The 22,812-nt window shown below is 40.1% G+C and overlaps 2 protein-coding genes and 1 long non-coding RNA gene across 10 annotated transcripts in view; 2 read left to right on the top strand and 1 right to left on the bottom strand.

The window, feature by feature from the left end:
- Window positions 1–7,276, bottom strand: part of LOC310756428 — a 53,885-nt gene extending 46,609 nt beyond the window's left edge. For 3 of the 8 annotated variants that reach the window (XR_014544865.1, XR_014544866.1, XR_014544867.1), the window contains exons 1-2: window positions 3,974–5,167; window positions 1,264–3,824 (exon numbers count right to left, since the gene is read on the bottom strand). This is a non-coding gene — a long non-coding RNA (uncharacterized lncRNA). Of the gene's footprint in view, window positions 1–1,263; window positions 3,825–3,973; window positions 5,234–5,843; window positions 6,176–6,203 lie in introns of those variants that run through there. The other 5 variants (XR_014544861.1, XR_014544862.1, XR_014544863.1 and 2 more) reach the window with 5 other exon arrangements.
- Window positions 5,442–14,010, top strand: TMEM9B (TMEM9 domain family member B). The gene is made up of 5 exons (XM_083600294.1): window positions 5,442–5,582; window positions 7,381–7,472; window positions 9,831–9,939; window positions 11,333–11,467; window positions 13,165–14,010. Exons 1-5 carry the CDS (start codon window positions 5,499–5,501, stop codon window positions 13,318–13,320), a joined length of 576 nt encoding a protein of 191 aa, XP_083456420.1. The 5' UTR covers window positions 5,442–5,498; the 3' UTR covers window positions 13,321–14,010.
- A 786-nt stretch (window positions 14,011–14,796) lies between these two features.
- Window positions 14,797–21,319, top strand: ASCL3 (achaete-scute family bHLH transcription factor 3). Its single transcript, XM_083600177.1, has 3 exons — window positions 14,797–16,369; window positions 18,255–18,302; window positions 20,180–21,319. Exons 1-3 carry the CDS (start codon window positions 16,210–16,212, stop codon window positions 20,728–20,730), a joined length of 759 nt encoding a protein of 252 aa, XP_083456303.1. The 5' UTR covers window positions 14,797–16,209; the 3' UTR covers window positions 20,731–21,319.
- Window positions 21,320–22,812: the final 1,493 nt, after the last annotated feature.

Raw genomic sequence — 22,812 nt, 5'->3', positions numbered from 1 at the left:
CAACCCTGGCAATAGGACAGTGTTCCTCAGTACACTTGAGGGCAGCAAACTAGTTAATGGGGTGACGCAGAGGCACCATCTTCTGAAAATGATTTGGGGGGGGTGACGTCACACGTGCAACATCATGAGGAGCCAGGGAGCATAGTCGAACACACTGCCCCCTCCTCCTGCCGTGCAGTGGTTTCAACTTGAACAAAATCAGAATCCGGATGTTCCCGGGCAGCCTCCCCTCTATTCAGTTTGGTCATGCCAATGTAATGCTAGTACTTTATTATCTGCTTCCAGACCCCTCTTTGTCATATAAATGAAACATTCAAAACACAGATTTAGGAAGCAATCTACATTCCCCTTAAATGTGTTTGTACTCCTAGTCCTGACCTAGTCACACTGTGTGCCTTCTAGATATATACACCGTGCTGCTTTTTGTAACCGTGTTACTTAAAGCCATAGACATTTCAATTGTGTTTCATTTCAACAAAGCATTGGTGATTAATTGGAAGAAGAAACACCTTCAGGAGATGAAAGTCTCACTCGGAGTACAGCTGTGAGATGTAATAAAGACATTGGTAGTGGGGACGGGAGCTGTTTTTCTAACAGTTGTCATGGAAACACAGAGCAAGTAGGGCATCTGCTATGCTGTCACCATACTCTGGAAAACCTTGTGAGCCTGATGACATAAAATCAATACAGTGAAAGCTGTTTGGGGACAGTCAGTTTTTGGTGCTCCATCAGGAACATGGAGGTTAAATAGGGCCTTGGTGCTCATATGCCTCTGATGCTGGTTATACTTCAAAAAGCATCCAGTTGATTACAGTCTATTACAGTTGTTGATGTTGCATTGTTGTGGTTTTTTAAAAAAATAATCTCCTGAAGACCTAATGCAATACTGGGTGCAAAAGCGTAAAATCAGTTTGGCTTTGACAATTTCCAGAGGAATACCTTTTGAGGCAAAAATAGCAACCTTAAAGACTAACATGTCTATTATGGCTCAAGTTGTTGTGAACTACAACCCATTTACTCAAACACATGAAATGTTATCCTGATGTTGTTATCCTAGTTGCGTGTTCTTTTGAGCGTGGGGGTTTTTTTTCGGGGGGGGGGGGAGACAGAAATGGTATAACGTGAGGTCAAAGGAAAACAAAATGCAGAAAAGTACAGTCAAGAATAATTACATGCTGAAGACAGTTCTTGATTACTTGAACACCCCAGCATTAATAGGACAATTAACACATGCTAAAAATACTTTGATTTTGGTTTCTTTACCTGTTTCTTGGATGTATATCTAGCGACCTCTTCAGGTCAACTTCCCAAAAGCAAACTATAGCAGAACCAAATTTGACAATCTGACAAGTGGTGCTCATTTGCCTCTTCAGCCTGAGAAAAAGCAGTTAAAAAGAAGAGAAGCATAAATAAGATTCCATTATTAATGTCTATAGCTGCTCAAGAGTGAAAACTGTTTTCTGTCCTTAAAAGGTAAAGCAACCCCTGACCGTTAAGTCCAGCCGTGGACGACTCTAGGGTTGTGGCGCTCATCTTGCTTTACTGGCTGGGGGAGCTGGTGTTTGTCCGCAGACAGCTTCTGCGTCATGTGGCCAGCATGACAAAGCCACTTCTGGCGAACCAGAGCAGCGCACGGAAATGCCGTTTACCTTCCCGCCGGAGCTGTACCTATTTATCTACTTGCACTTTGACGTGCTTTCAAACTGCTAGGTTGGCAGGAGCAGGGAGCAAGCAACAGGAGCTCACCCCGTCGCGGGGATTCAAACCACCGACCTTCTGATCGGCAATCCCTAGGCTCTGTGGTTTAGACCACAGCACCACCCGCGTCCTTAACCATTCCCAATTCTAGGCATGTTAACTCTGAAGTAAGTCCCACTGACTTCAGTTGGACTCACTTCCAGATTGGTTTAGTACTGAAGACTGGCAGGTAGGTTATAATATCCCAATTTACAGGCAGGAAACCAAGGCTGTGATTAACTATAACCAGGGTCGTACGTTGATGAATAAATGGTTGAGCAGGAGGCTTCTGTGGTCAAAGGGCAGCTAACATTTGGATCACTTAAGAATGCACTTTTGCAAAGGATTCCAAAATATCAAGGAGAAAAGCTTTGGCTTCTGACCTTTAGGGTCAATGTGACATAACTTATGAAGAAGAAGCAAGCAACAGTGGATAGAAACAGTATATTGTGCAGTGAAGAATGAAATTGCTGTTCCAGTCTGCTGAAAACATAGCTTCACTTCCACTTGGAAATTCAGCATGGTTTGGGGTTTTTTTGCCAAAGGCAAGGAAACTCTAATATTAGACTACGTACATGAATCATGTACATAAGTTGATAACAGCAACAAAATAATTTGAAACTATACACTGCAATGCTAACTTCTGGACACCATTAAAAATGAGACCTTCGCTTACTAACAAGTCAAGAAGTTAGCTACACAGCAATTGAAATGTTCCTTATTGTAAACTAATTTCTATACAACTCATATACTCAGATTGAGTCTACTATTCTAAATGGGAGTCTTAGACTTTTGATACATTGAGCCTGCCCTACAAAGGTGACAGACCTCAATTTCCCAAGTTTAATTAATGTCCAAACCACTCACAAACATGTGGAAGTAAAATAGGTTATAGCACTTAAAAAATGTACGGTATCTCTGCACAATACTGGACAGAGCTAGTATAAGCCTATATAAGGACCCCTATGCTAGGGTGGGGGTTGGTCTTAAGGAAGATACATATTTACAAGATATAAAGAGTTGTCCCATTTGTTCAGGCAATCCATATGGACAACACAGCTGCAATACATTTGTTTGGAAAGGAGTGGAAATGGAGTGGGTTCTATCGCCTGTCTTACTAAGACAATCCCCCATCACAATGAAGGACACAACACCTGGCCAAAATGGAATCAGCATGGAATGCCTCACTCTTATTGGTGAATCATGGTCTACAGTGAGGTGAGCCATTATCAGACCATCACAACCATTCATGACCCTGAGGTAAAAGGTTTGTGGCAAGAACTGTAGCAAACTGCCTAGCTGCTCTCTAACTGAATTGAGGGTCAGCAAATTAATAAATTCAGTCAAATGATGTGAAACTACATGCAAAAAATATGCATTTTCTGTAGCAGTTTTTCATGTGTGGTTAATTTGTTTTCACACAAGTTATAAATAAAGCTTGCCTCCCTACTAAAATAAAACACTGTTTCCACTGGATTTAACCACAACTAAGAATATCCACATGAAAGCAGGGTTGTTTTTAATTACATTTTCTGCAGAGATGTCACTTGCTTTTGAGATGGCAAATACATAAGAAAAAAAAACTTGTTCTTTTTCAGTTCCTTGGCATGAATATTTAGACAAAGGCAATGTTCTTCCCAGTAAAGACCAAAAGCGGGCAGGTGGCTGAACAGATCGGGAGAGTGGGTTGGTGAAACTGGCATCAAAGTACTAATTTGCAGTTGCAGGAAATGGCTATAATGAGATTAAAAATCAGGGGGTGTGCAACCTTCCCTCTGTCTCCTTTAATCTGGGCACATATTTATTAGCAGGTAATGAATCATACTCAGAGAAATCTACAGGCTATAATATACTTATCACATACTGCTTAGTGATTATTTGACAAGCACAAAGATTTAAAGGCACTTTAAGCTCAAGAGTGGTCTGAGACATCCAGATAAAACAAGGCAAATATCTTCATTGTTCCAGTACTGAAAACTAGCTATTAAATGACACAGATTACATTATTATGCTAGAAATTCAAAGACTGATAAAGATGTTGCTGTACCAAGTTGTGGTATACAGCCTTATGCTCAATGACACTTACTCTGAGTAGACATGTTACAGATAGGTAGCCGTGTTGGTCTGCCATAGTCAAAACAAAAAATTTTTTTTTCTTTCCAGTAGCACCTTAAAGACCAACTAAGTTAGTTCTTGGTATGAGCTTTCGTGTGCATGCACACTTCGTCAGATACACATGAGTAGACATGTTTAGGATTGTGCTGGAAGGCAATGCTACAAGTATGCATCAAGCACACATGACGTAAATACACTCTCCTGAGCAAGAACACAAACAGAAATTAATCTGACACTATGAAGCTCTGCTGATGTGAACAGCTGGTTGGGGTGGGGAAAACACACAGAAAAAAATTAACTTTGCTGCACTTTAAGGCAGTAATATGAACACACTGCAAGATAGTGGGGGCAGGGTTTTGTGCCATATCTATTCATTAGGGTCTCAGAGGCAGCACAACCAGTTCCTCTGCACTGGGCATTGAACAGAGTGCAATGTATCACAACTATGATATAGCGAATTGAGCAGAAAGTAAGGCAAAAGGTCAGGGTGCCAAATTTTGGGCTCACACAGGGTACCACTTGAAAGACCAAAGCCTGCCCCTGAGGGTGTACTAGGGTGGGCAGACAGATGCAAAAAACTCTACCTTTAGTAGCTGTTTAGAAAATGCAACATTGTTACGTGGCATACCTGCTGAAATTCCTTCTTCTACAGAGCTACTAAATGGCAGGAACTTTGTAGTATTGGAACAACCAAATAAAGGTTGTTCAGCCATATGCAATGAGGATTTCCCTCAAAATGAGTAACTTAAAAAGGGCTGCAACAGTCTAGTATAGCTTGAGCTGCTTTGGAAATCCCCCTACTGTAAGCGTTCACAAAATTGCAGGCACAATCAAGTTGGAGTATTATGTGACGTGCCTCTTCATAAGCTTTTGCCATGAACGCATTTCATGTTAAGAAACGCTTTTGCTCTCCAACGTCTACCCGGCGAACAGCTGTTGAATAAACAAAAGCCAGACCAGAAACAGACAATGAAGCAATATTAATTCATGTCTCCACCTCTGTGGCCTCGATTCTGACTCGTGGCAGCAGCATCAGGAAAATGAATGGAGGGAGGTACAGAAGTGGCAAAATGGATTTGGGGGAGCGCGGCGGGAGGAAACTACGCCCCAAAAGTAAGATTTCGGAAAGAGAAATAATAAAAGCATTTCACATGAACGCTCTCATCTTAAAACACTTCCCCCCGCCAAGGCAAATCCTCTTGGTTTCGATCGAGCTAACTTTCAAGTAAGCATATTTAAGGTCTGGAGTCTCAATTTTGACGTCCAGTTTCCCAGAGGAGAAGCGCTGCTCCTTCAGGAAACCCCACGGAGGCCTTGCCGCGGGGGCTGAGGGGAGCTGCCTCCTTCTCTACTAGCAAAAAGACGCGGCGGAGATCGCGTGAGAGACGAAGAGGGCCACACCGCCGGTTCTCTCCCCTCGCGTGATTTCGCCGTAAGGCCGCGAGACCTCCCTTCGAGCAGTGGGCGGTGGGAGGAGGGCCCTTTCCCGAAAAGGAAGGCCCCGCGGCGTCACGTGACGAGCCGCGGACGGGCCCGAGCCTCTGTCGAAGGCGGAAGTCGGGATGGTTCCGGAGCTGGGAGTTCGCGCCCCGCCTCCGCGGCGATAAGGGGAGGGTCTCTGGGTTGGCTCGGCGCGGGAGTCGGGCATGGCGGCCCCGGGAGGAGTGCGGGCGGCGCTGTGCGCGCTCCTGGCTCTGGCCGCGCTCGCCGGGCACGTAGCCGGCGAAAAGGTATGCGGCGCGCGCGCGACCCCTCCCCGTCCGTTCCCGTGGCGCTCGCGCTCCCTCTCCCTCCACTGAGTCTGCCCGCTTCCTCTCCAGTCCCCGGAATATCTCTGCATCTAGGAGGGAGCGGCAGCGGAAGCCCCACTTTCCGGAGGGTTATGTTAAAAAAAAAAAAGCTTATGTTCAAAATCCATACATTTAGGGAATAAGGCGTCCCGGTTTCCCCGCCACCACCACCGCCCGCAACGCCGGGGCTGTCAATCTCACCTCCGTCGCTGACGCTTGCTTTCTCGTTATCGACGACTTTTAATTTCTGAAAATACATATTTCTGCAGCACTCTTAAAATATCCCTTAAGCAGAACGCATGTAGGAGCTCTCCTTCAAAAAGAAAAAGAAAAAAGAAAAGAAAAAGTGGTAGGGCGAGGTAGGAGGATTGCAAAGCACAGCAGAAAGAATCGGTTTTCGGACAGGGAGGTTTTTGCTATGTCATATGTGTTTATCCGATTTACCCCACCCCGAAATGTTTGTCGTTTTCTCATTTCAGATGTCGTGAAGAGCAAAGGGAGGCATTTTGCTTAAGCTTATAATTACAAACATGTTCAACTTCGAAATACATTCCACTTAACTGAATAGTATTTGATGTTGACTTGGGCTTGTTGAGAGTTTCAGTGGCCACCTTTAGCTTTAGCATCATGTTTGTGGCCAACAGCAGTTACTATGGATTTTTATGATGCTTCTAATTCTGACTGCTGTCTTGCATTGCTATCCTTTGTTCATGTTGTCATCTTGTGTATTTAGACATCTGTAGATGTCTTCTTTTCTTCTTCTTCTTTGGCAATCACTCATAGCCTAGTAAATTTGTCTTCCATGAACACAGTCTTAGCAATGTGTCCGTAAGTGACTGTGGAGGCCATAGGTTTCTGGGTGAGGATCACGGTGAGGATTTGACGTGCCTTACTCTTAGCTCGTTTCTCCCTTTCCTCCTGAGTTCATGTTCAAAGTCCATGACGCCTTTGGTAAAGGCTATTCTCCAATTGTACACTTGCAGACTGCATTTTAAAGATTTGTCTCAAGAGCGTCTTTAAACCAGTATTTTGCTTTCCATTCTTAAGTTGGGAATAGAGTAGTTGCTTTGGAAGGTGATAGGCATCCAAACCACATGACCAATGTAGGAGTTGTTTTTAAAGATCAAGCACAACTGGTTGTGTTTGGGTGTTTCATGATGAGTTGTGGTGTATAAACTGGTATAAAAGATTGCCTGCTTAGATGGCTTTGTGCAACAGTGGGAAATGGAAGATATTTTGTGTTGGAGTGGGGGATTTCAGAATCCCTGGGTTTATTGCTGGAGTTTAAAAGTGGAAAAAGTGTGTAGCAAGATTTACCTTGTTTCTCAAAGCTGCTGAAAGGCTTCAAGGTACATAGCTTGAGGTGTGTTGACTTCGCATTAATACACTACCAAAGGAGGTAATCTATCTAGTTCCCATTTTTACAGTTCTAGTCAAATTAACTTGATCAAGCATGGTTCAATTTATAGAGCCAAACATCTAATCAGAAGTGTAATTTTTGTTAAGTTTTCTTTCTGTTATTCATTTTTTAGAAGGTAGGTTGAAGCCTTTGAAGACATATATAAATTCCAACAGGGTAAAAATCATAAATACTCTGTAAAAAGAGAGGCACTATTGTCATTATACGTCATTTATACTCTTAAGTATTATTTTTTAAACATGTTTCTCCTGTTGATTGGTTTTATGTTTTGTTCTTGATGGCACATCCCTTAGTTCTAAGCTTGTGTTTATTTTTCAGAATTCTGAAGATGTCCGATGTAAATGCATCTGTCCTCCTTACAAAGACCATGCTGGCCAAATTTTCAGTAAGAATGTTTCACAGAAAGACTGGTAAGTATATGGCACTTTTGTCTTGTTCTTGTACTCTTAACTAAAATGTTTGCCCTTTATTTAATTGCCATTTCAAAGGTACTGTTGTTGATACAGAATTTTGTAATGTGGAAATTAATCCTTATGCTGAGCCTAAAGGTGCAGTAAAGGCAAAAGATAAGGAGCTGTTGAATTTCAGGCTATTTAGTAAACATAAGTAATAAACTATAGTTTCTTTTTTATGATGGAACTGAAATACAACAGCATTTATGAAAGAAAAGCCTTTAGTTCAAAAATGATTTATTTTTAAGCACTTCCACTTGAGGCAATCAGACAAAACTCCAGTTCTAATATTTTGGCATACCTTGAGTTGGCTGTCAAAAGTAGTCAAGCAAAGGCATGTGGATTAGCCTAATTTGTATATATGAACTTGAAACAGTGGCTTTCATAGTGCCTTTCAATATATAGGGCAAGTCTTGGAGGGAAAAACAGTATTTCCTCTCAATGAATGCTAATACCTACACTGTGGTGCTTTTCTGTTAACAGAGCCAGCATAGGGGCCCTTAGCATAGAGCAGACAATAGATCCAGAATAACCCTCACCCAATCATGGCGCAGGCTTACTTGTGGTGGCCACAGCAACAACCACTGCTACCACTCTGAGGGTGGCAACAACACCAAAACCACTCACTGCCTTCCACCATGGTCCCAGACATGGTTGAGAGGCAAGAACACTTTTGAACAGAAGATGAGCTCTGCTCCCATTCAGTCTGGACTGTGGATCTATGAAATCAATACATTTCATTGTAACATTCAGACATTACGTTTTGGGTAACTTGAAAAATGGTGGGCGGCCACCGCAAATGGGAACCAAGCTTTGCTCTCTTTCAAAAGCAAGGCTGCTCCATAGTGCTGAAAAACATCCCACAAGGAGATTAGTGAATGGTGACCTGGCCAGGTTAGGCTGGTTACTGCTGGCACCAGTCCTGTCTATTAGTGTAGTGACTGGAAGTTTTTCTTCATGACTAGCTACACCAATGTATAACATGCCCTTTGGCGATAGCTACTATATGTTCCTTAGATGATACCAAAGTAATCCAACTGGATGAAGTTTGGTTTCATTTACAAACTTTAGGAAGTATGGTTTCATCTTCTTTCTGGCTCAACCCAGAATGATTAGATGTCATAGGCATTAGCTTGGAAGGTTTTATGAGGCTAGTAGCATACTTATTTAATGCCTTTGCCATGTACTGAATCTCCTTAGGTTGGCCATCATGAATGTGATCATTTGCCCTTGTCATTTGAACGATGCAGGAGTCAATACAAACAGAGTGGAACAATTAATAAATTAGCTGTGATAAGTAAGTGTTGCCCAGAAGGTATATGAAAGCAGCCATATACAAAGGACTTGTAAATTTGGTTTTTCATGGACATGTTCACTTTCACTGAGAAAAGTAACTGCATTCTGGCATATACAGTTAAACCCTCTTCTAATGAAGATAAAGGGATGGTACAGTACAGTTCCTCACAGTGTAAGCCTCATTCTGTGCTTAAAACCAGAGAAGAAAGGTTTCCACACCAATACTGTCTTGTCTGTATAGGATTAGGCTTTTAGTAGATCGTACAGGAAGAACGCATGGTAGTTTCATAAAAAGAGTGTATGGTATTTCACATGGTGGGAGAACTCTTGACAATGTGAAGTAGGAGGGAAAGCAGATGACAATTGTAGCAATTGTGCCTAACTTTCTGTGACCACTTGCCTATTGAAAATACTCCACTTCTGCACCACTTTCAATTTGACAGTTGTTCCTGCATGCAAAAGAAGGAAATAAGGTTTTTCTAAGATCTACAAATTGCTTCCTAGGCTATTGCATGCTCTTTTTGAACGTCAGAATACCTTTCAGTATGCTAGAGTAAAGAGATACGGTATGTGTGATTTTGGGAGCCAGATGGATTGTTGCCAGGGCAAGGATCTCTTCTCTGAACATTTAACCATCACTCCAGCTGGTGTTACCACTTCCATGCACCACAGCTGATATCCACTGAGGGCTCGTGATGGTGATGAAGATCCAGGAGTAGAGCCTAGCAAGTCAGACAGGGATTTAGAGATTCAGGGCCTTCTCTTAGATACTCCCTTGCTGACATTTGTACTCTAATGTGTTTTCCTCTTCCTAAGTAACTTAAGTTCTGTTGCACCAAATTAAATATTTAAGCAGATCATTATTTGGGTTAAATGTCAATTATTTCTAACTTCCAAAAATATGAATAATAGATTGTGAGTTCTTGGTACATTCAGCATGTGTTCTCACTAAAGAAGATGTTTTTTGCAATGTATAATTTGACCTAAACTTATTCTGAGCACTTTTTCCTTTCCACCCAGTGATTGTCTTCATGTTGTGGAGCCTATGCCAGTTCCGGGACCAGATGTAGAGGCATATTGCTTACGTTGTGAATGCAAATATGAGGAAAGAAGCTCTGAAACTATTAAAGTAAAATACCTCTTGATTAACTTTTTTTAGAACTCAAGCCAGTTAAAGCTCATTTGTTCAGTTAAGACTTTTGCCAAAATCCACATTTTAGATTAGACAAACCTATAAAATAAAAGTTTGTATAGCATAACCTACATAAATTGCATAAAAATCCTTCCAGAGAAAAAATATAATAAAATAATGACTCTTGAGTATTATGTGTGTGATGCAGCAGCTACAGTAATAGAGTGCTCGTAGCTAGATTTTGAAGAACATTTTTGCCCTATATAATATTGATTCTGTACTTTGCTTAGTGTAAATAAGCCAGCTCTCCTATTTGGTTTCTTTCTGCTAACCACAGTTAAGGGCTTTCTACAGTTTGTCCAGGTTCAGTTGTCACAATAAACTGAAGTTAAAATAGAAGTGGAAACTTGCAAGCTCCTCACAGCAATGCCAGATGGGAGCACAGGAGGTACATGTGAGATCAAAGAGTGTTACGGCTTGTCTTCATAATGCTAAACTATTGTTTAGCATCACTTGTGAATGCAGCCAGTCTCATGCTTCCTAGACCGTTTATCGGTCAACAATTCGTGATGTTTTTCTATCAAGCGACAATGGCTAACCCCCATAGCACATGTTTTGCCAGTCAAGGCATGCTTAACAGGCATAGCATTTGGTCTGTTGATGTCAGTACCATAAATTATTTAAGTTATTATTGGAAATGACATTAAGTGCTAAGAGACAGTCATGTTTAAATGCTCACATACAGTAAATCTGCCCACCCCATTCATTTTTGTGTCCAGTTCTTGAATTGCTTAATATTTTGTTAATATTTTTTCAAGGCTGTGGTAACAGCTTCAGAATTGCTTAATTTGTGCATCCAGCTTAACCTTTCTCTGCTGTGCTGACAGTGGCCTTGTTTATTGATGTACAGTCTGCTTTCATGGATGGCATTCAAAACAAGTTTGTGACAAGCTTTACATTGGAGCAGTCCAGGCCCCTCACCCGCTTGTTGATCTTCTTTCACAATTTCACTTTGTGCTGCATCCAGAGGTTCTGTTCCAACCCATTTTTGCTGCTGTTTCCTGTTTTTTAAAGACTCAGTTGGAATGGGACCTTTTTAGCCATGATAGGTTTCCCTGAGAAAATGAACCCATATTATCTGAAGAAATTGAGTTTTGATTTTCCTACTCTTTGACCCCTTTGATAGCTTTGGTGTGTTTTCTCTTTGTTTCACTTGCTCATGCTAAATGCTTAAGTGGTTTAAAAGTCCATTTGGATACATTGCTGAGAATGGAATGCCTAAATGTTTACAATGCTGTAATAGACCGTTTGTTTCACTTGGCCAGCCAACATTCTCCCTATTAGTGTGTTTTCAGATGGTATAACTGAACTATTGTCTTATGCCATGTAGGTTACAATCATCATATATCTCTCCATCTTGGGTCTCCTCCTGCTGTATATGGTGTATCTTACCTTGATAGAACCTATTCTGAAGAGACGCCTCTTTGGACATTCACAGCTAATACAAAGCGATGACGACGTTGGGGTAAGTTATTTGTCTGAATAATATTCAAAATCCATATGTTCCATATGTTCCAAAATCCATATGTTCAAGGCCCTAGTTGCAAAATTTCAGGTTGAATTTTGATCGTTCAAAATTCTGATGTAAAAATACAACAGAAACATTTTTAAAAAAAATATAATACTAAAATAGCAAATAGGCAACAACCCTTGTTGTTGGAAATGGTACTAATCAGCAGACAGCAAATGCCATGGAAAACAAGAGTATCTTTGTTGATAGTGAAAGATGTACAAAGATTACCAGATGGAAGATGGTTTCAGAGGCTTGGCCCCAAACTTAAAAGTCCTGCTTTAAGTGGCAGTTCTTCACTGATCTTCCATAGCACAGAGGAATTATTGTTCAGTTGTCTACATCCTATTTCCCTGATAGTGAATAGGCGTGGTAAGGTGTACATATGACCATGTCACATGTTATGCACATGGTGATGGGTATGTATAAGATTCTGAAACACTCCTTCCCATGCTCCGTCAGGTATAGGATATTTTAACCAGCTCAAATGTATTCCTGGGGCTTGTCCAGGTGTTGTTTGAGGCAGCTTGTGCAACTTTTTCACTTAAAACCTCATATCCAATTTGCTGTATGCTGTTTAAAAAAAATCCTAAAGGCCTTGAAGTATTGCTGCTAAAAGTACTAGTCAGTTTTGACATGTTAACATGGTAAACAGTTCACAATGTGGATATTTAATCCTTAGTATATATCACATACATGCCCTTCTCTAAAGCTAATCTTTAAAACATAGCTTAGTGCCCAAAATCTAAACAGTAGGTTTAGCATTGAATGTTGATGTTTATGAATGGCATTCATCCAGTGGTATGTGTAATAGGATGGCATGAGTGCTTAACATAAATATAGTAGTTCAACTTTGTCACCTAAACAGCTGTATTTTTGCTTTTCTTTTAAGATATTGAATATAAACAGGTGTGCTCAGTATTATTTGACATCTTGGAGTGAGTACTCTAAACAGCTTCACAACAATAGGTGTTGCTGATTAGTAGTGTAGTTGCTTAGACAGAGTCGCAAGTGCGCTGGTAGTTTGAATTTCAATGCTATCTTACAAACTGAAGAATACACAGGATCCTTTTACTACTCCTGATAATCTTGCACTGGAAAACAATTTATATTGGGTTTAACCAACATTAGCTGTACTAACGTTGGCTAGATACGTCTAATTTCATTACATTAATTTCAGTGAGTAAAACATGGATACAATCTACTGGTTATTAGTGGTCTCATGGAAGTATTAGTTGATTTTCAAGGCAGTATCCAATGAAGTAGTTCTGTTTGACTTAGTGCAAGGACTTTTGGCTGTGCAACAAAACTTCCCCTTCCTTCCATCTTCCCATGTGCACCTTAAACCTCTTCTGGGGTTTCCCTTCAACTCTGAAGAGCAGATTAGGAGAGGAGGCATGGGGGTGGGGGGAGAGAGAAGAAATAGAGGAAGTTCTATTGTGCAAGTGAAAATTCTCAAGCACGCAGAATCCTCAAGCTTCAACCCTAACTTTGCTATTTTTAATTGCTTGGCGCCAAAGTATTGTGTTTGCAAAGTGGATGCACTTCATCTTATGCACAGCAGAAAAGGGGTTGCCAACTTCTGCAGCTGCAACTTCTTCATGCTGAGCAATAACAATTTAATAATGAAAACTTATCTCCCTTAATTTCAGGATCACCAGCCTTTTGCAAATGCGCACGATGTGCTGGCTCGTTCCCGAAGCCGAGCCAACATGCTGAACAAAGTGGAGTATGCCCAGCAACGTTGGAAGCGCCAAGTCCAAGAACAGCGCAAATCTGTGTTTGACCGTCATGTTGTGCTCAGTTAATAAGTAGAGTAATTATCACCAAATCGTGTTGGAGGAAAATTAATGGACGAAAGTAAAGTGCCAGATTGTTTTCCTGGTGTTCCACTTCATCGGAAGACCATTTTTGCTCGTTAGCAGCAAAGGAAGCACAAACATGAGGGGAAGGAATATCTTCAAATATTTAACAAGCCAAAATCTTAGTACACCACTAAGTTGCTTTTACTAATAAAGCATAAGCTTATTATTTGTGTGCTAATTTTGACATTGAGAGATGATTCACTATGTTTCTTAAATGCAAGTTTCCCTAATATCTATTTGAAGAAATGAGACGGTGTGCCACATTTCTGCTACAAGTGACTTTACATATTGAACTTTTATATATGTATATTTGTTCTTTTCTAACTGTCTGATGCTGTGTATCAAAAACCTGGGTCTTTCAGTATAGCTGTTGCATCTAAAACTGGCTGGTTGTATGCATTTTATTGCTTGCACCTCTGCAACTTTAAGACAGGGAACTCTAGAGACTTGAAGTGCTGTGTAAATGAAACAATGTAGAACAGAATAGGAAGTGTTGGACCTCCTCGGTTGCTTGCTAAGTGTCTACAATGTGATATCTAAATTTATTCATCTAAATCTTAATAGTTGGTGGATGATAAGAATCTTCAAAAATTAGCTGGATAACGGAATGCGAATAAATTATTCAGAATCTTCTCTTGTCCTGGGAGTTAGTTATACTTGGAAAAATTATTTTGATTCCATAAAATTTGACAAGTGAAGCATTTTAAAATGAAATACCATGTGGAATCCATTTGGGTATTTCAGTCATCAGGTCAATGCATTTGAAGGCATTCATAGTTTTAAGACTGGAATTGGCTAGTTTTAAGGTTTTTTTTGGATTTGCAGGCAACCTTTTTTTTTTTTAAGTGCAACAAACAGACAGCTGTTAGTCATCTGGGCCCTCTGGAACAATTACTGTCCAAGCAGCATTTCTGTTGTAGGAATATTTCAGTTTTCCAGAAGCAATATATTGATGTTTGAAAAGGCAATCTCCCCCGCACCAAGCTAGTGTGCTTATTGCAGTTGTGTCTGCTTTGTACCTCTGCAAATAGTATCCACAGTTTCCATAACTGATATACTTCCCCTGTGCCCCAAACTTATACAGGTTGCTGAACTTCTTTATTGTGTGTTTCTGTGTTTTCGCTTTAGACGCTGAAAATCCTTTTATTGTCCCACAGCAGCATGGGAATGCTCATCTTGTCCTTCAGCAAGAACAAAAATGAATCCATTGCAGTGCTATGTATCTCCCCCCTACAGCTGTGCTCTACCATTTCAAAACCATTGTGCTTTCTTTCTTTTTGGCTATGAACATTCATCTTGATTGGTCATTAATTTGAAGAGAACAAGGAAAGATTTCTTTGTCATAGCAATACTTTCAAAATGCATTTGAAGCCATGCTGTAATTACAACACTTTTGGGGTGTGTACCCAAGACTTGATTTCACCAAAGCCTGTTATTCCTTCATCCTAAAGTAGTGTGTTTAAACCTGGTTTGTTTTGTCAGTGTGAGGACTTGAAGGTTTGGCTTAGTGGTGGTAATTTAAGTACATAGCCAACTAAGGGGGGGTAGCCAGTGTTTGTCATTAATGTAAGTAAACCCATTGATGTCATTGCACTTAATTCCATTGATTTCAAGGAGTCTATGCGGAATATAACCTAGATTCAGTTGCAATTCTATAGACATCTGCTCAGAATTAAGTCTTGCTGAGTTCAATGAGGCCTTCTCCCAGATAAGCAGCCATAGAATTGCAACCCTGATTTTCTTGGGCCTAAACATACTTGGCAAAAACAAGTTTTCTCCCAAAAACCTAAGCTGTGATCAAATTTGCATTTGTGCAATGGTACGTTTAACCACCACCTTTCATTTTGTAGCCTCTGGTGCTCCCTAAAAAGCAGCATTATTTTTAGACTGCTTTTCTGCCTGAAAATCCCTTAAAGCAGCTTACAACAATGAAAGCAAAATAAATCGCCCCATTACAATTACTGAAAACATAATGCAGCAGAGTATAATAGTGACTGTAGTACCACAGTAAGGCAAAATAGTCAGGGCAACATGAATTCCTCAGTGCCAAAGGCCCAGCTAAATAAAATACTGGCCACAGCGCCAGTAACACAATAGGTGGACACTTTGCATGGGAAATGGCAAGCCTTAAAAGCCGTATATAGTTTAGGCCCAATATATTTAAAGGTGTGGACCAGTATTTTGAACTCCAAAAGAACTGGGAGAAATAGGCTTCATATACGGTAATAGGCCTGTGAAAGAAGTCTGGCTGGAGCATCATGCTCCCATTTGTAGTTTCCAAAACTTTTTCAGAGTTGTATGCAGATTATGTTATCGTAGTCCAGCCTCGATGTGCCCAAGGCATACAGGGCCAGCCATATAATGAAGCATGGTGAGATACCTGCCTGGACAGCAGATCACAAAGGGTGGTTGATGCATCACCCACCATACTGTTTACAAGCCAGTTGGCCTTGCAGCTGCCGCCTACTCCACTATAGTCTGCCTGCTGTAGCTATTACTGCAGTATTGGCTGCTATCACCACTACTACCTGCCCACTTGCTCATAAGTTCCATTATGGTTGCCACAGGGATGCAGTTGGTTGCACTCCAAAAGGTCCCTCTGAGCTTGCTGTCACTGTCTGAGGAAATGGAATCACATACCCAGGAAAGAATCATAACTTTCTCTACCCATGTGGTCAAACTTGCCAGTCAAGATGGATATAGGTCAAGTGAGCAGGTGGCCTGCAGGTAGCAGTAGTTGGGCTACTGCTGGCTGGGAGGTGGACCCCATCTTAGCCTTCCCAACCCTTTTCTGCTGTACCTGCAGAACAGCAGCCCTTTGGAGGAGTCAAAATGTTTGGCCGGCCAGCCCTGCCCATGAAGAGTAAGAATTTTGACACAGCTGTGGCCGGTTTCTCTATCTCTGGTTTCCAGAGGGGGAAGCGTGCCTATGTGGAGTCTGCCATCGGTGGTGAGCTGAAACTGGCGGGCTGGACTCAGGGTGACACCAAAGGTGAGTTGATTATTTGGGTGGGTTCTTCCTTTCAGAGAGTGATGAGGGTGAGGACACTCCCCCATGGGTGGTGACTGGTTGTGGGTGGGCTTGCTCCTAGGTGAGAGTGTGAAGCAGGTGTCTGTGTGTATGTTAACCTGGATTCCAAGTAAGGTGGAATTATGGGGAGCTTCATCTGTGATGAAAGCATGAATAAACTCACAAGGATGGACCACCAGGAGTTGTAAACAAAAATCAGATAACCTCATAATGTGGAACATTGATTTACATGGTACTGATATAATTATGTTGGGAAAATAAGCCAACAGTGTATTTTAATATGAACTCTACCTGTATTTGGTCAGATTTATCATAAGTTCTCCTCAACTACTGCTCTAGTCATCATCTGCCAGTGGAAGAGGGAACTTGAGAGCAGAGAAGGGGCAGAGTTGGGGGGTTACCATTTCACAATATGCTCTCTTCTGTTTATTATTTATTTTTATTTTTGTTATTAATTTACATCCATACACAATCTTAGGTACATGTACAGCCTTAAATAATTATATCATTAAATACTGATTTAAACTTGTATTTGTACATACTCTTTTCTTATGGTTTCTAACTAAACTTTTCTGCTTAGTTAAGTTGCTAAACAAATTACATTTAAAATGAGTGCTTGGCATAACCAATTCTGTAGAAGACAGAGTCAGGATTCAAGATGACCATAACAGAGTGGAGAACTGGGCCCAAACTAGCAAAATGAATTTCAATATGGACAAATGTATGGTTCTACACTTAGGCAGGAAGAACCAGATGCACAAATGTAGGATGGGGGACACCTGGGTTGTCAGTAGTACATGTGAAAAGTCTCTAGGGGCTTTAGTAGACCACAAGTTTAACATGAGTCAACAGTGTGATGCAGCAGCAAAAAAAAGCTAATGCTATTCGAGGCCACATCAACAGAAGTATCGTGTCTAGATCAAGGGAAGTAATAGTACCGCTCTGTTCTGCCTTGGTCAGACCCCACCTTGAGTACTGTGTCCAGTTCTGGGCGCCACAATTTAAGAAGGATGTTTACAAGCTGGAACATGTGCAGAGGAGGGCAACCAAGATGAGCAAGAGTCTGGAAACCAAGCTTTATGAAGAATGATTGAGTGAGTTGGGTATGTTTAGCCTGGAAAAGAGGAGGCTGAGAGCAGATATGATAGCCATCTTGAAATATCTAAAGGGCTTTCACAAGGAGGATGGAGCAAGCTTGTTTTCTCCTGCTCCAGAGGGTAGGATCCAAACCAATAGCTTCAAGTTACAAGAAATGAGATTCCAGTTAAACATCGGGAAGAAGTTTCCGATAGTAAAAGCTGTTTGACAATGCAGCAGACTCCCTTGGAAGGTGATGGACACTGGAAGTTTTTAAGCAGAGATTGGATGGCCATCTGTCAGGGATGCTTTAGTTGAGATTCCTGCATTTCAGGGGGTTGGGCTAGATGACCCTTGGGGTCCCTTCCAACTCTATGAGTCTATGAAATTGGTGATGACTGGACAGTGAACTGGCCTTAACTTTTACTAAGAAATGTCAGCATTTTATGATTTCCCAGTGGCCTAAAATTGGTTTGAAAATATCCACATTCACAGGCATTTATTATAACTATAAAGATAGTCTGAAATAAATTTGTTGAGATTTGATTTGTGTGTTTAACACACCTGAAGAAATATGTGGGGAAAGTATTCAAGATCTAGCAAATTATTCTACAGTGTAAATATGAACCTTTATTTGATAAAAATTAGTAAATTATTACAACAACTTACGCATTGGCAGTGTATAAATATGCTTCTGTCTGAAACCATAAAAACCATCTAATACGTTACACTTTCTATCCCATAATTCTAATATTTGTTGCCTTTATAGCTGCAGTGTGGGTGGAAGAAGCTAAACCAGAAAAGAGCAGATCTAACTGTAAGCTACTTTGCATATTGTCAATTGACTATAAATTTAGATCTGTCTTTTGACTCAGTCCAACAGGCACAAGAACTGTGGAACTCAGGTAAGGAATGTAAGGTAGATAGAGGCTAATAGCAAAATGTTACATGGTTTTTGTTAATATTAATCCAGATTGTTAAATTTAAATGATGCACATGATAAATATATACTTTGTGAGCTCTAGTTTATAGAATAGATCTACAGAGAACAGTGCTATAAGAATCAGCTTACTAACATACATAATTTTAGTGTGGAATTTTGAAGTTCAGTCCCTGTCTAATATTCTAGATTTTTCCTTGTGGTTCTGGGGATTCTTTTCCATTTCACCATAAGCAATTCTAGGAATGAAAAACTTAGCTTTGTTTTATGATCTTGTGTTTTGTCTTAGGCACTGAGGCAAATTTCAGAAAGAATAGAGCAAATTATTTGAATTAATGAGACTTTACTTCTTAGTAAATAATTCAGTTAACTGAGGTTTCTATTCAAGTTAAAGGTTTGGTGAATTCAGTAATCTTTCCAAATGTTAAAATGCAAACATTAATTGACATTTTTATTATAACCATTTTTTATTATCGACAATTTACTGATTCAGCTTTTATAATGCATGATCAATAAATATGTTTCATTGATTGCTGTTTAGCAATATAAAACTCCTAGCACATTTGCAAAGCTAAGCAGTGTCTGGTATGGTTTCAAATTGGATGGGGGACCAGACACGTTGAGATTCCTGCATTGGAGGAAGTTGGACTAGATGATCCTCCAACTCTACAATTCTATGATTCTATAATTCAGTTAAATCTTCCTTGCTCTAGATTACAGGCTGCAGACCCAATTTGTTTGCAGGAGGAGGGGGGGCGTTCTTCTGTACATGTGTTATGGAATTCTCTATGCTGGAGTAGGCTGGTGGAAACTGACAAGTGTGATTGTGAGGCACAGGGAGAGCCAATTTCATCCCTTACATGTTCTGAAGGTCAGCTGGTGGGTCCTGAGTCATTACAGGAGATTGATTGCTCTCTAAGCAACTTCCCATTAAATCCTAACCACATAGATTATATGCAATTAAATAAAATGCCCGCAGTCAGAGTAATACTTTGATATTTGCTAGCAAGCTGCTCCAGTAATCCCTGATAAATGGAAGAAAACAACTTCTTACACTATTGCTTATAATAAAAATAATGTATTGGAAGGGAGGATGAGAAACATTAATTTACCATTACCTTTCGCATTATTTGCTATATGAAGTTGTTGAGTTGCTATCTTACAGAATAAAAGATACAACATTATTTTGGCTGGAGGAGTTGGCAAATTTTGAATTCTGATGTTAGGCACAGCCTGAAAAGGAGAGTTTCTGTTAAAAGATATGGGGCACAATTTGATCAAGGTGAATACATGTAGGCCTCAATAATTTCAGTGAGAGAGTTAAGCACATTTCAAGCTTTTCCACAGACAACACCCCTCTTTCCCTGGGCTAATAATCAGTGTAAGTGATAGGAATAGCAAGGCACACACTGCAGAGAAAAAGAGTGGGTACAGGGAATAATGGAGAAGTTCATGTACCAGTCATTCTGACAACGGCATGTGTTTTTGCCTAGGAAAATCTGCCATATGATTTCACATCCTCAACTGTAAAGCTAAAGAGATTTATCTAGTTGCAAGTATCTATGCTTATATTGATTATTTTAAAATATCTCCTTTGCATATGGAACACTGTATTTAAATAGGTCAGTACAACAACATTGCCGTCTCCCACATATTTGCATAATATCAGAATTGCACTAAAAATACTGACAATCACACCTAGCCTATTGCAATGTATGAATCACTAAAGCTGATACACAGTTCTCCATTTCTAGCTCTATACCTGAGACACCACAGCTTGGGAAGCTTTTGGGATGCCATGGACAGATTGCCCATCTTAAGCAACTCCCACGCTGGACAGATGTCTAGACTTGGCTGCAGGGACCTTTATGCTGCACTCCATTTCTACCCAGAGATCCCAAACCAATTCGCTGGCCCCGAAGATTTGCCTCTGCTTCCTTTCACACCAGAGCAGCTGACGGCTGAGAATTTCTACAGTGATCCTTGTGCGTTCCCATTTCAAGGTCCCTGTGGGAATTTTGGCAGATGCGAGTACTCTTGCGGCCCGGCATTCATCAGAAAAAGGAATGAAAGGGAAAGGCAGAGAGTAAAGTGTGTCAACGAAGGCTACGCCAAACTCAGACATCACCTACCTGCCGAATACCTAGAGAAACGACTCAGCAAAGTAGAAACACTCCGAGCTGCAATTAAATACATCAGGTATCTCCAATCTGTGCTTTACAATGATTCAGAGGAGAATAGCAGGGAAGCTCACCACGCACCCAAAGATAGCTCTCAAAGCGATCACGCTCCAAGGACTTCATAGTCTGCTCGAGATCAGATAAAGTCTTGTCTGGAAGCTCCAAAGACAATCCTGCCTCTTCAAAGATGCTTGTAAGACTGAACTTGCTCTACAATGTGGTGATTTCAGGGCTTGTGACTGTGATGACATGAATCTTGCTAAAATGTGTGGAAGTTTCAAATGACTGAAATGGCTGGAATCATTTTAACAGATTGATATGAGAGATCAGTAATACGTGGTTCATTTTGGTTACAAGGGGGCGGGGGAGGACACCAATGTGTCAACTCAAGCTGAATGCTTTAGGTTATATTTTAATAAAAAGATTCTGCTCCTTTCTGAGAACAGTAACCTCTCTCTCTTTGCTAACATTTATTTCTTAAAAAAATATAATTTAAGTTACTGTATAAATTGATAAAATGTATAAAGTTTCTGTACAGATTCTGTTTGCACAGAATGTATAAACTGGAAACCACTTGACTGTTGGAACAGCAACAACAAAAAAAGACAGTTTTGTAAAAACACACTAACTTTGGAAATGCTAATATTGAGTTAATTTTATCTGGATATTTTGTTTTTCGAAATCTAAATAAATCCTTGTTCCATGATCAAACTATATCTTAGAAGAAGTTTGTTGTATTATACAGACACACAGTGAGAGAAGGACAATTAAGTGTCACAACATCGATAGTGAGTGGAAGAAATGAAGCTGAAGGAGTGTCTATACCTCCTGTTACTCCCTCTATTTCAAGAATATAAAGAAACTAACAAACTGACCTTAGGTTCTCTCAATTTTATTGTACTGTTCCATTGTTTACTTGAGGATTTGAGCATCATAAATATTACTGATATAGACATTCCAAGAAGGATGCTTCTTCAGCGGTCTTTGAACTGCCAATCGGAGGAACACCCCTCCCCCCAATAATATAGAAAAAGCTTGAATCTTCTTATAAAGTCCTCTTTCCACATGGCTTTATTAGTAGTAATATTTATTTATATATATCATGCTTAATTGCCAAAGCAGCAATTCATAGGTGCAAAACCAATTACAAAAAATATAAATGTACAATAAAAAATTCCGTCAAAAATATTAAAATAAACAGCTACAATTAAATTGTGCACTAAAACAAACCCATTAAAACACAACAGTTAAAACAACTATTGAAATAGTTCTTTCAACCAAATACATGTTAATAAAGTTATTTCTTTGTCACATTTAAATAAATTTCTGCAGGGTAGAAATGAGATGCTGCTCAAAGTGGACTGTGGTTGCAGCTAGCTGGATAGTTTTTATCTTTATCAATAAGCTAAATTTAATAGATAATAATTTTAATTATATATTATAATTTGTGTGCATGTGTTTAATGTAAACCACTTTTATGTTTTATTACAATCAAATGGTATATAAATCTTGTGAAATAATAAAGAAATATTTTTATTGAGGAAAGGCTCTATAGTGCAAAGTGCACTGTGACTCTGAGCATTTGTTTTTTCTTTACAGTGGTACCTCGGGTTACATATGCTTCAGGTTACATACGCATTAGGTTACAGACTCCGCTAACCCAGAAACAGTACCTCGGGTTAAGAACTTGGCTTCAGGATGGGAACAAAAATCGTGCAGCAGCAGCACAGCAGCAGCAGGAGGCCCCACTAGCTAAAGTGGTGCTTCAGGTTAAGAACAGTTTCAGGTTAAGAACAGACCTCCAGAACGAATTAAGTTCTTTTCATTAGACTTGAGCATTCTCTGGACAATCTTCATTTTACCCTTGTCATTTTTCTTTCTTCAGTATTTAGTGTCACTGAATTTAGAAATAAGATGTACCTGAGAAAACATTCACAGCTGATATTCACACACTATGAATGTGTGTGTGTGTGTGTTTCACACATTCTGTACTATCAGACACAAGTTCCTGTTTGCAGTGGCTCTATAGCAACCTGCTTAGAAACAGAAAACAGCCACCAATAACACTCCTTCTCAGCAGAGAGGTGCCGTATTGTTGAAGTCAAGCCAACTGAAAGATCCCAGCATTTAGTACTGCAAGTATCTGGTGAGTTCTAATTACTATTTTAGCAAATCAATGGACTGAAGAGTTTTAGGCTTGCCTCCCC

The sequence above is a fragment of the Podarcis filfolensis genome, assembly GCF_964270895.1.
Source record: "Podarcis filfolensis genome assembly, chromosome: 1".
In the NCBI taxonomy this organism is placed as follows: Eukaryota; Metazoa; Chordata; class Lepidosauria; order Squamata; family Lacertidae; genus Podarcis; species Podarcis filfolensis.
The sequence above is the reverse complement of the archived record's forward strand: the minus strand, read 5'-3'. Positions and strand labels throughout refer to the sequence as shown.

Bases quoted from the DNA above. Each gene is read 5' to 3' on its own strand.
- TMEM9B (XM_083600294.1), top strand. From the start codon at position 5,499: ATGGCGGCCCCGGGAGGAGTGCGGGCGGCGCTGTGCGCGCTCCTGGCT. The intron at 5,583-7,380 runs GTATGCGGCGCG...TTTATTTTTCAG, and splicing joins GGCACGTAGCCGGCGAAAAG to AATTCTGAAGATGTCCGATG. The intron at 7,473-9,830 runs GTAAGTATATGG...CTTTCCACCCAG, and splicing joins AATGTTTCACAGAAAGACTG to TGATTGTCTTCATGTTGTGG.
- ASCL3 (XM_083600177.1), top strand. From the start codon at position 16,210: ATGTTTGGCCGGCCAGCCCTGCCCATGAAGAGTAAGAATTTTGACACA. The intron at 16,370-18,254 runs GTGAGTTGATTA...TTGCCTTTATAG, and splicing joins GACTCAGGGTGACACCAAAG to CTGCAGTGTGGGTGGAAGAA. The intron at 18,303-20,179 runs GTAAGCTACTTT...CTCCATTTCTAG, and splicing joins AGAAAAGAGCAGATCTAACT to CTCTATACCTGAGACACCAC.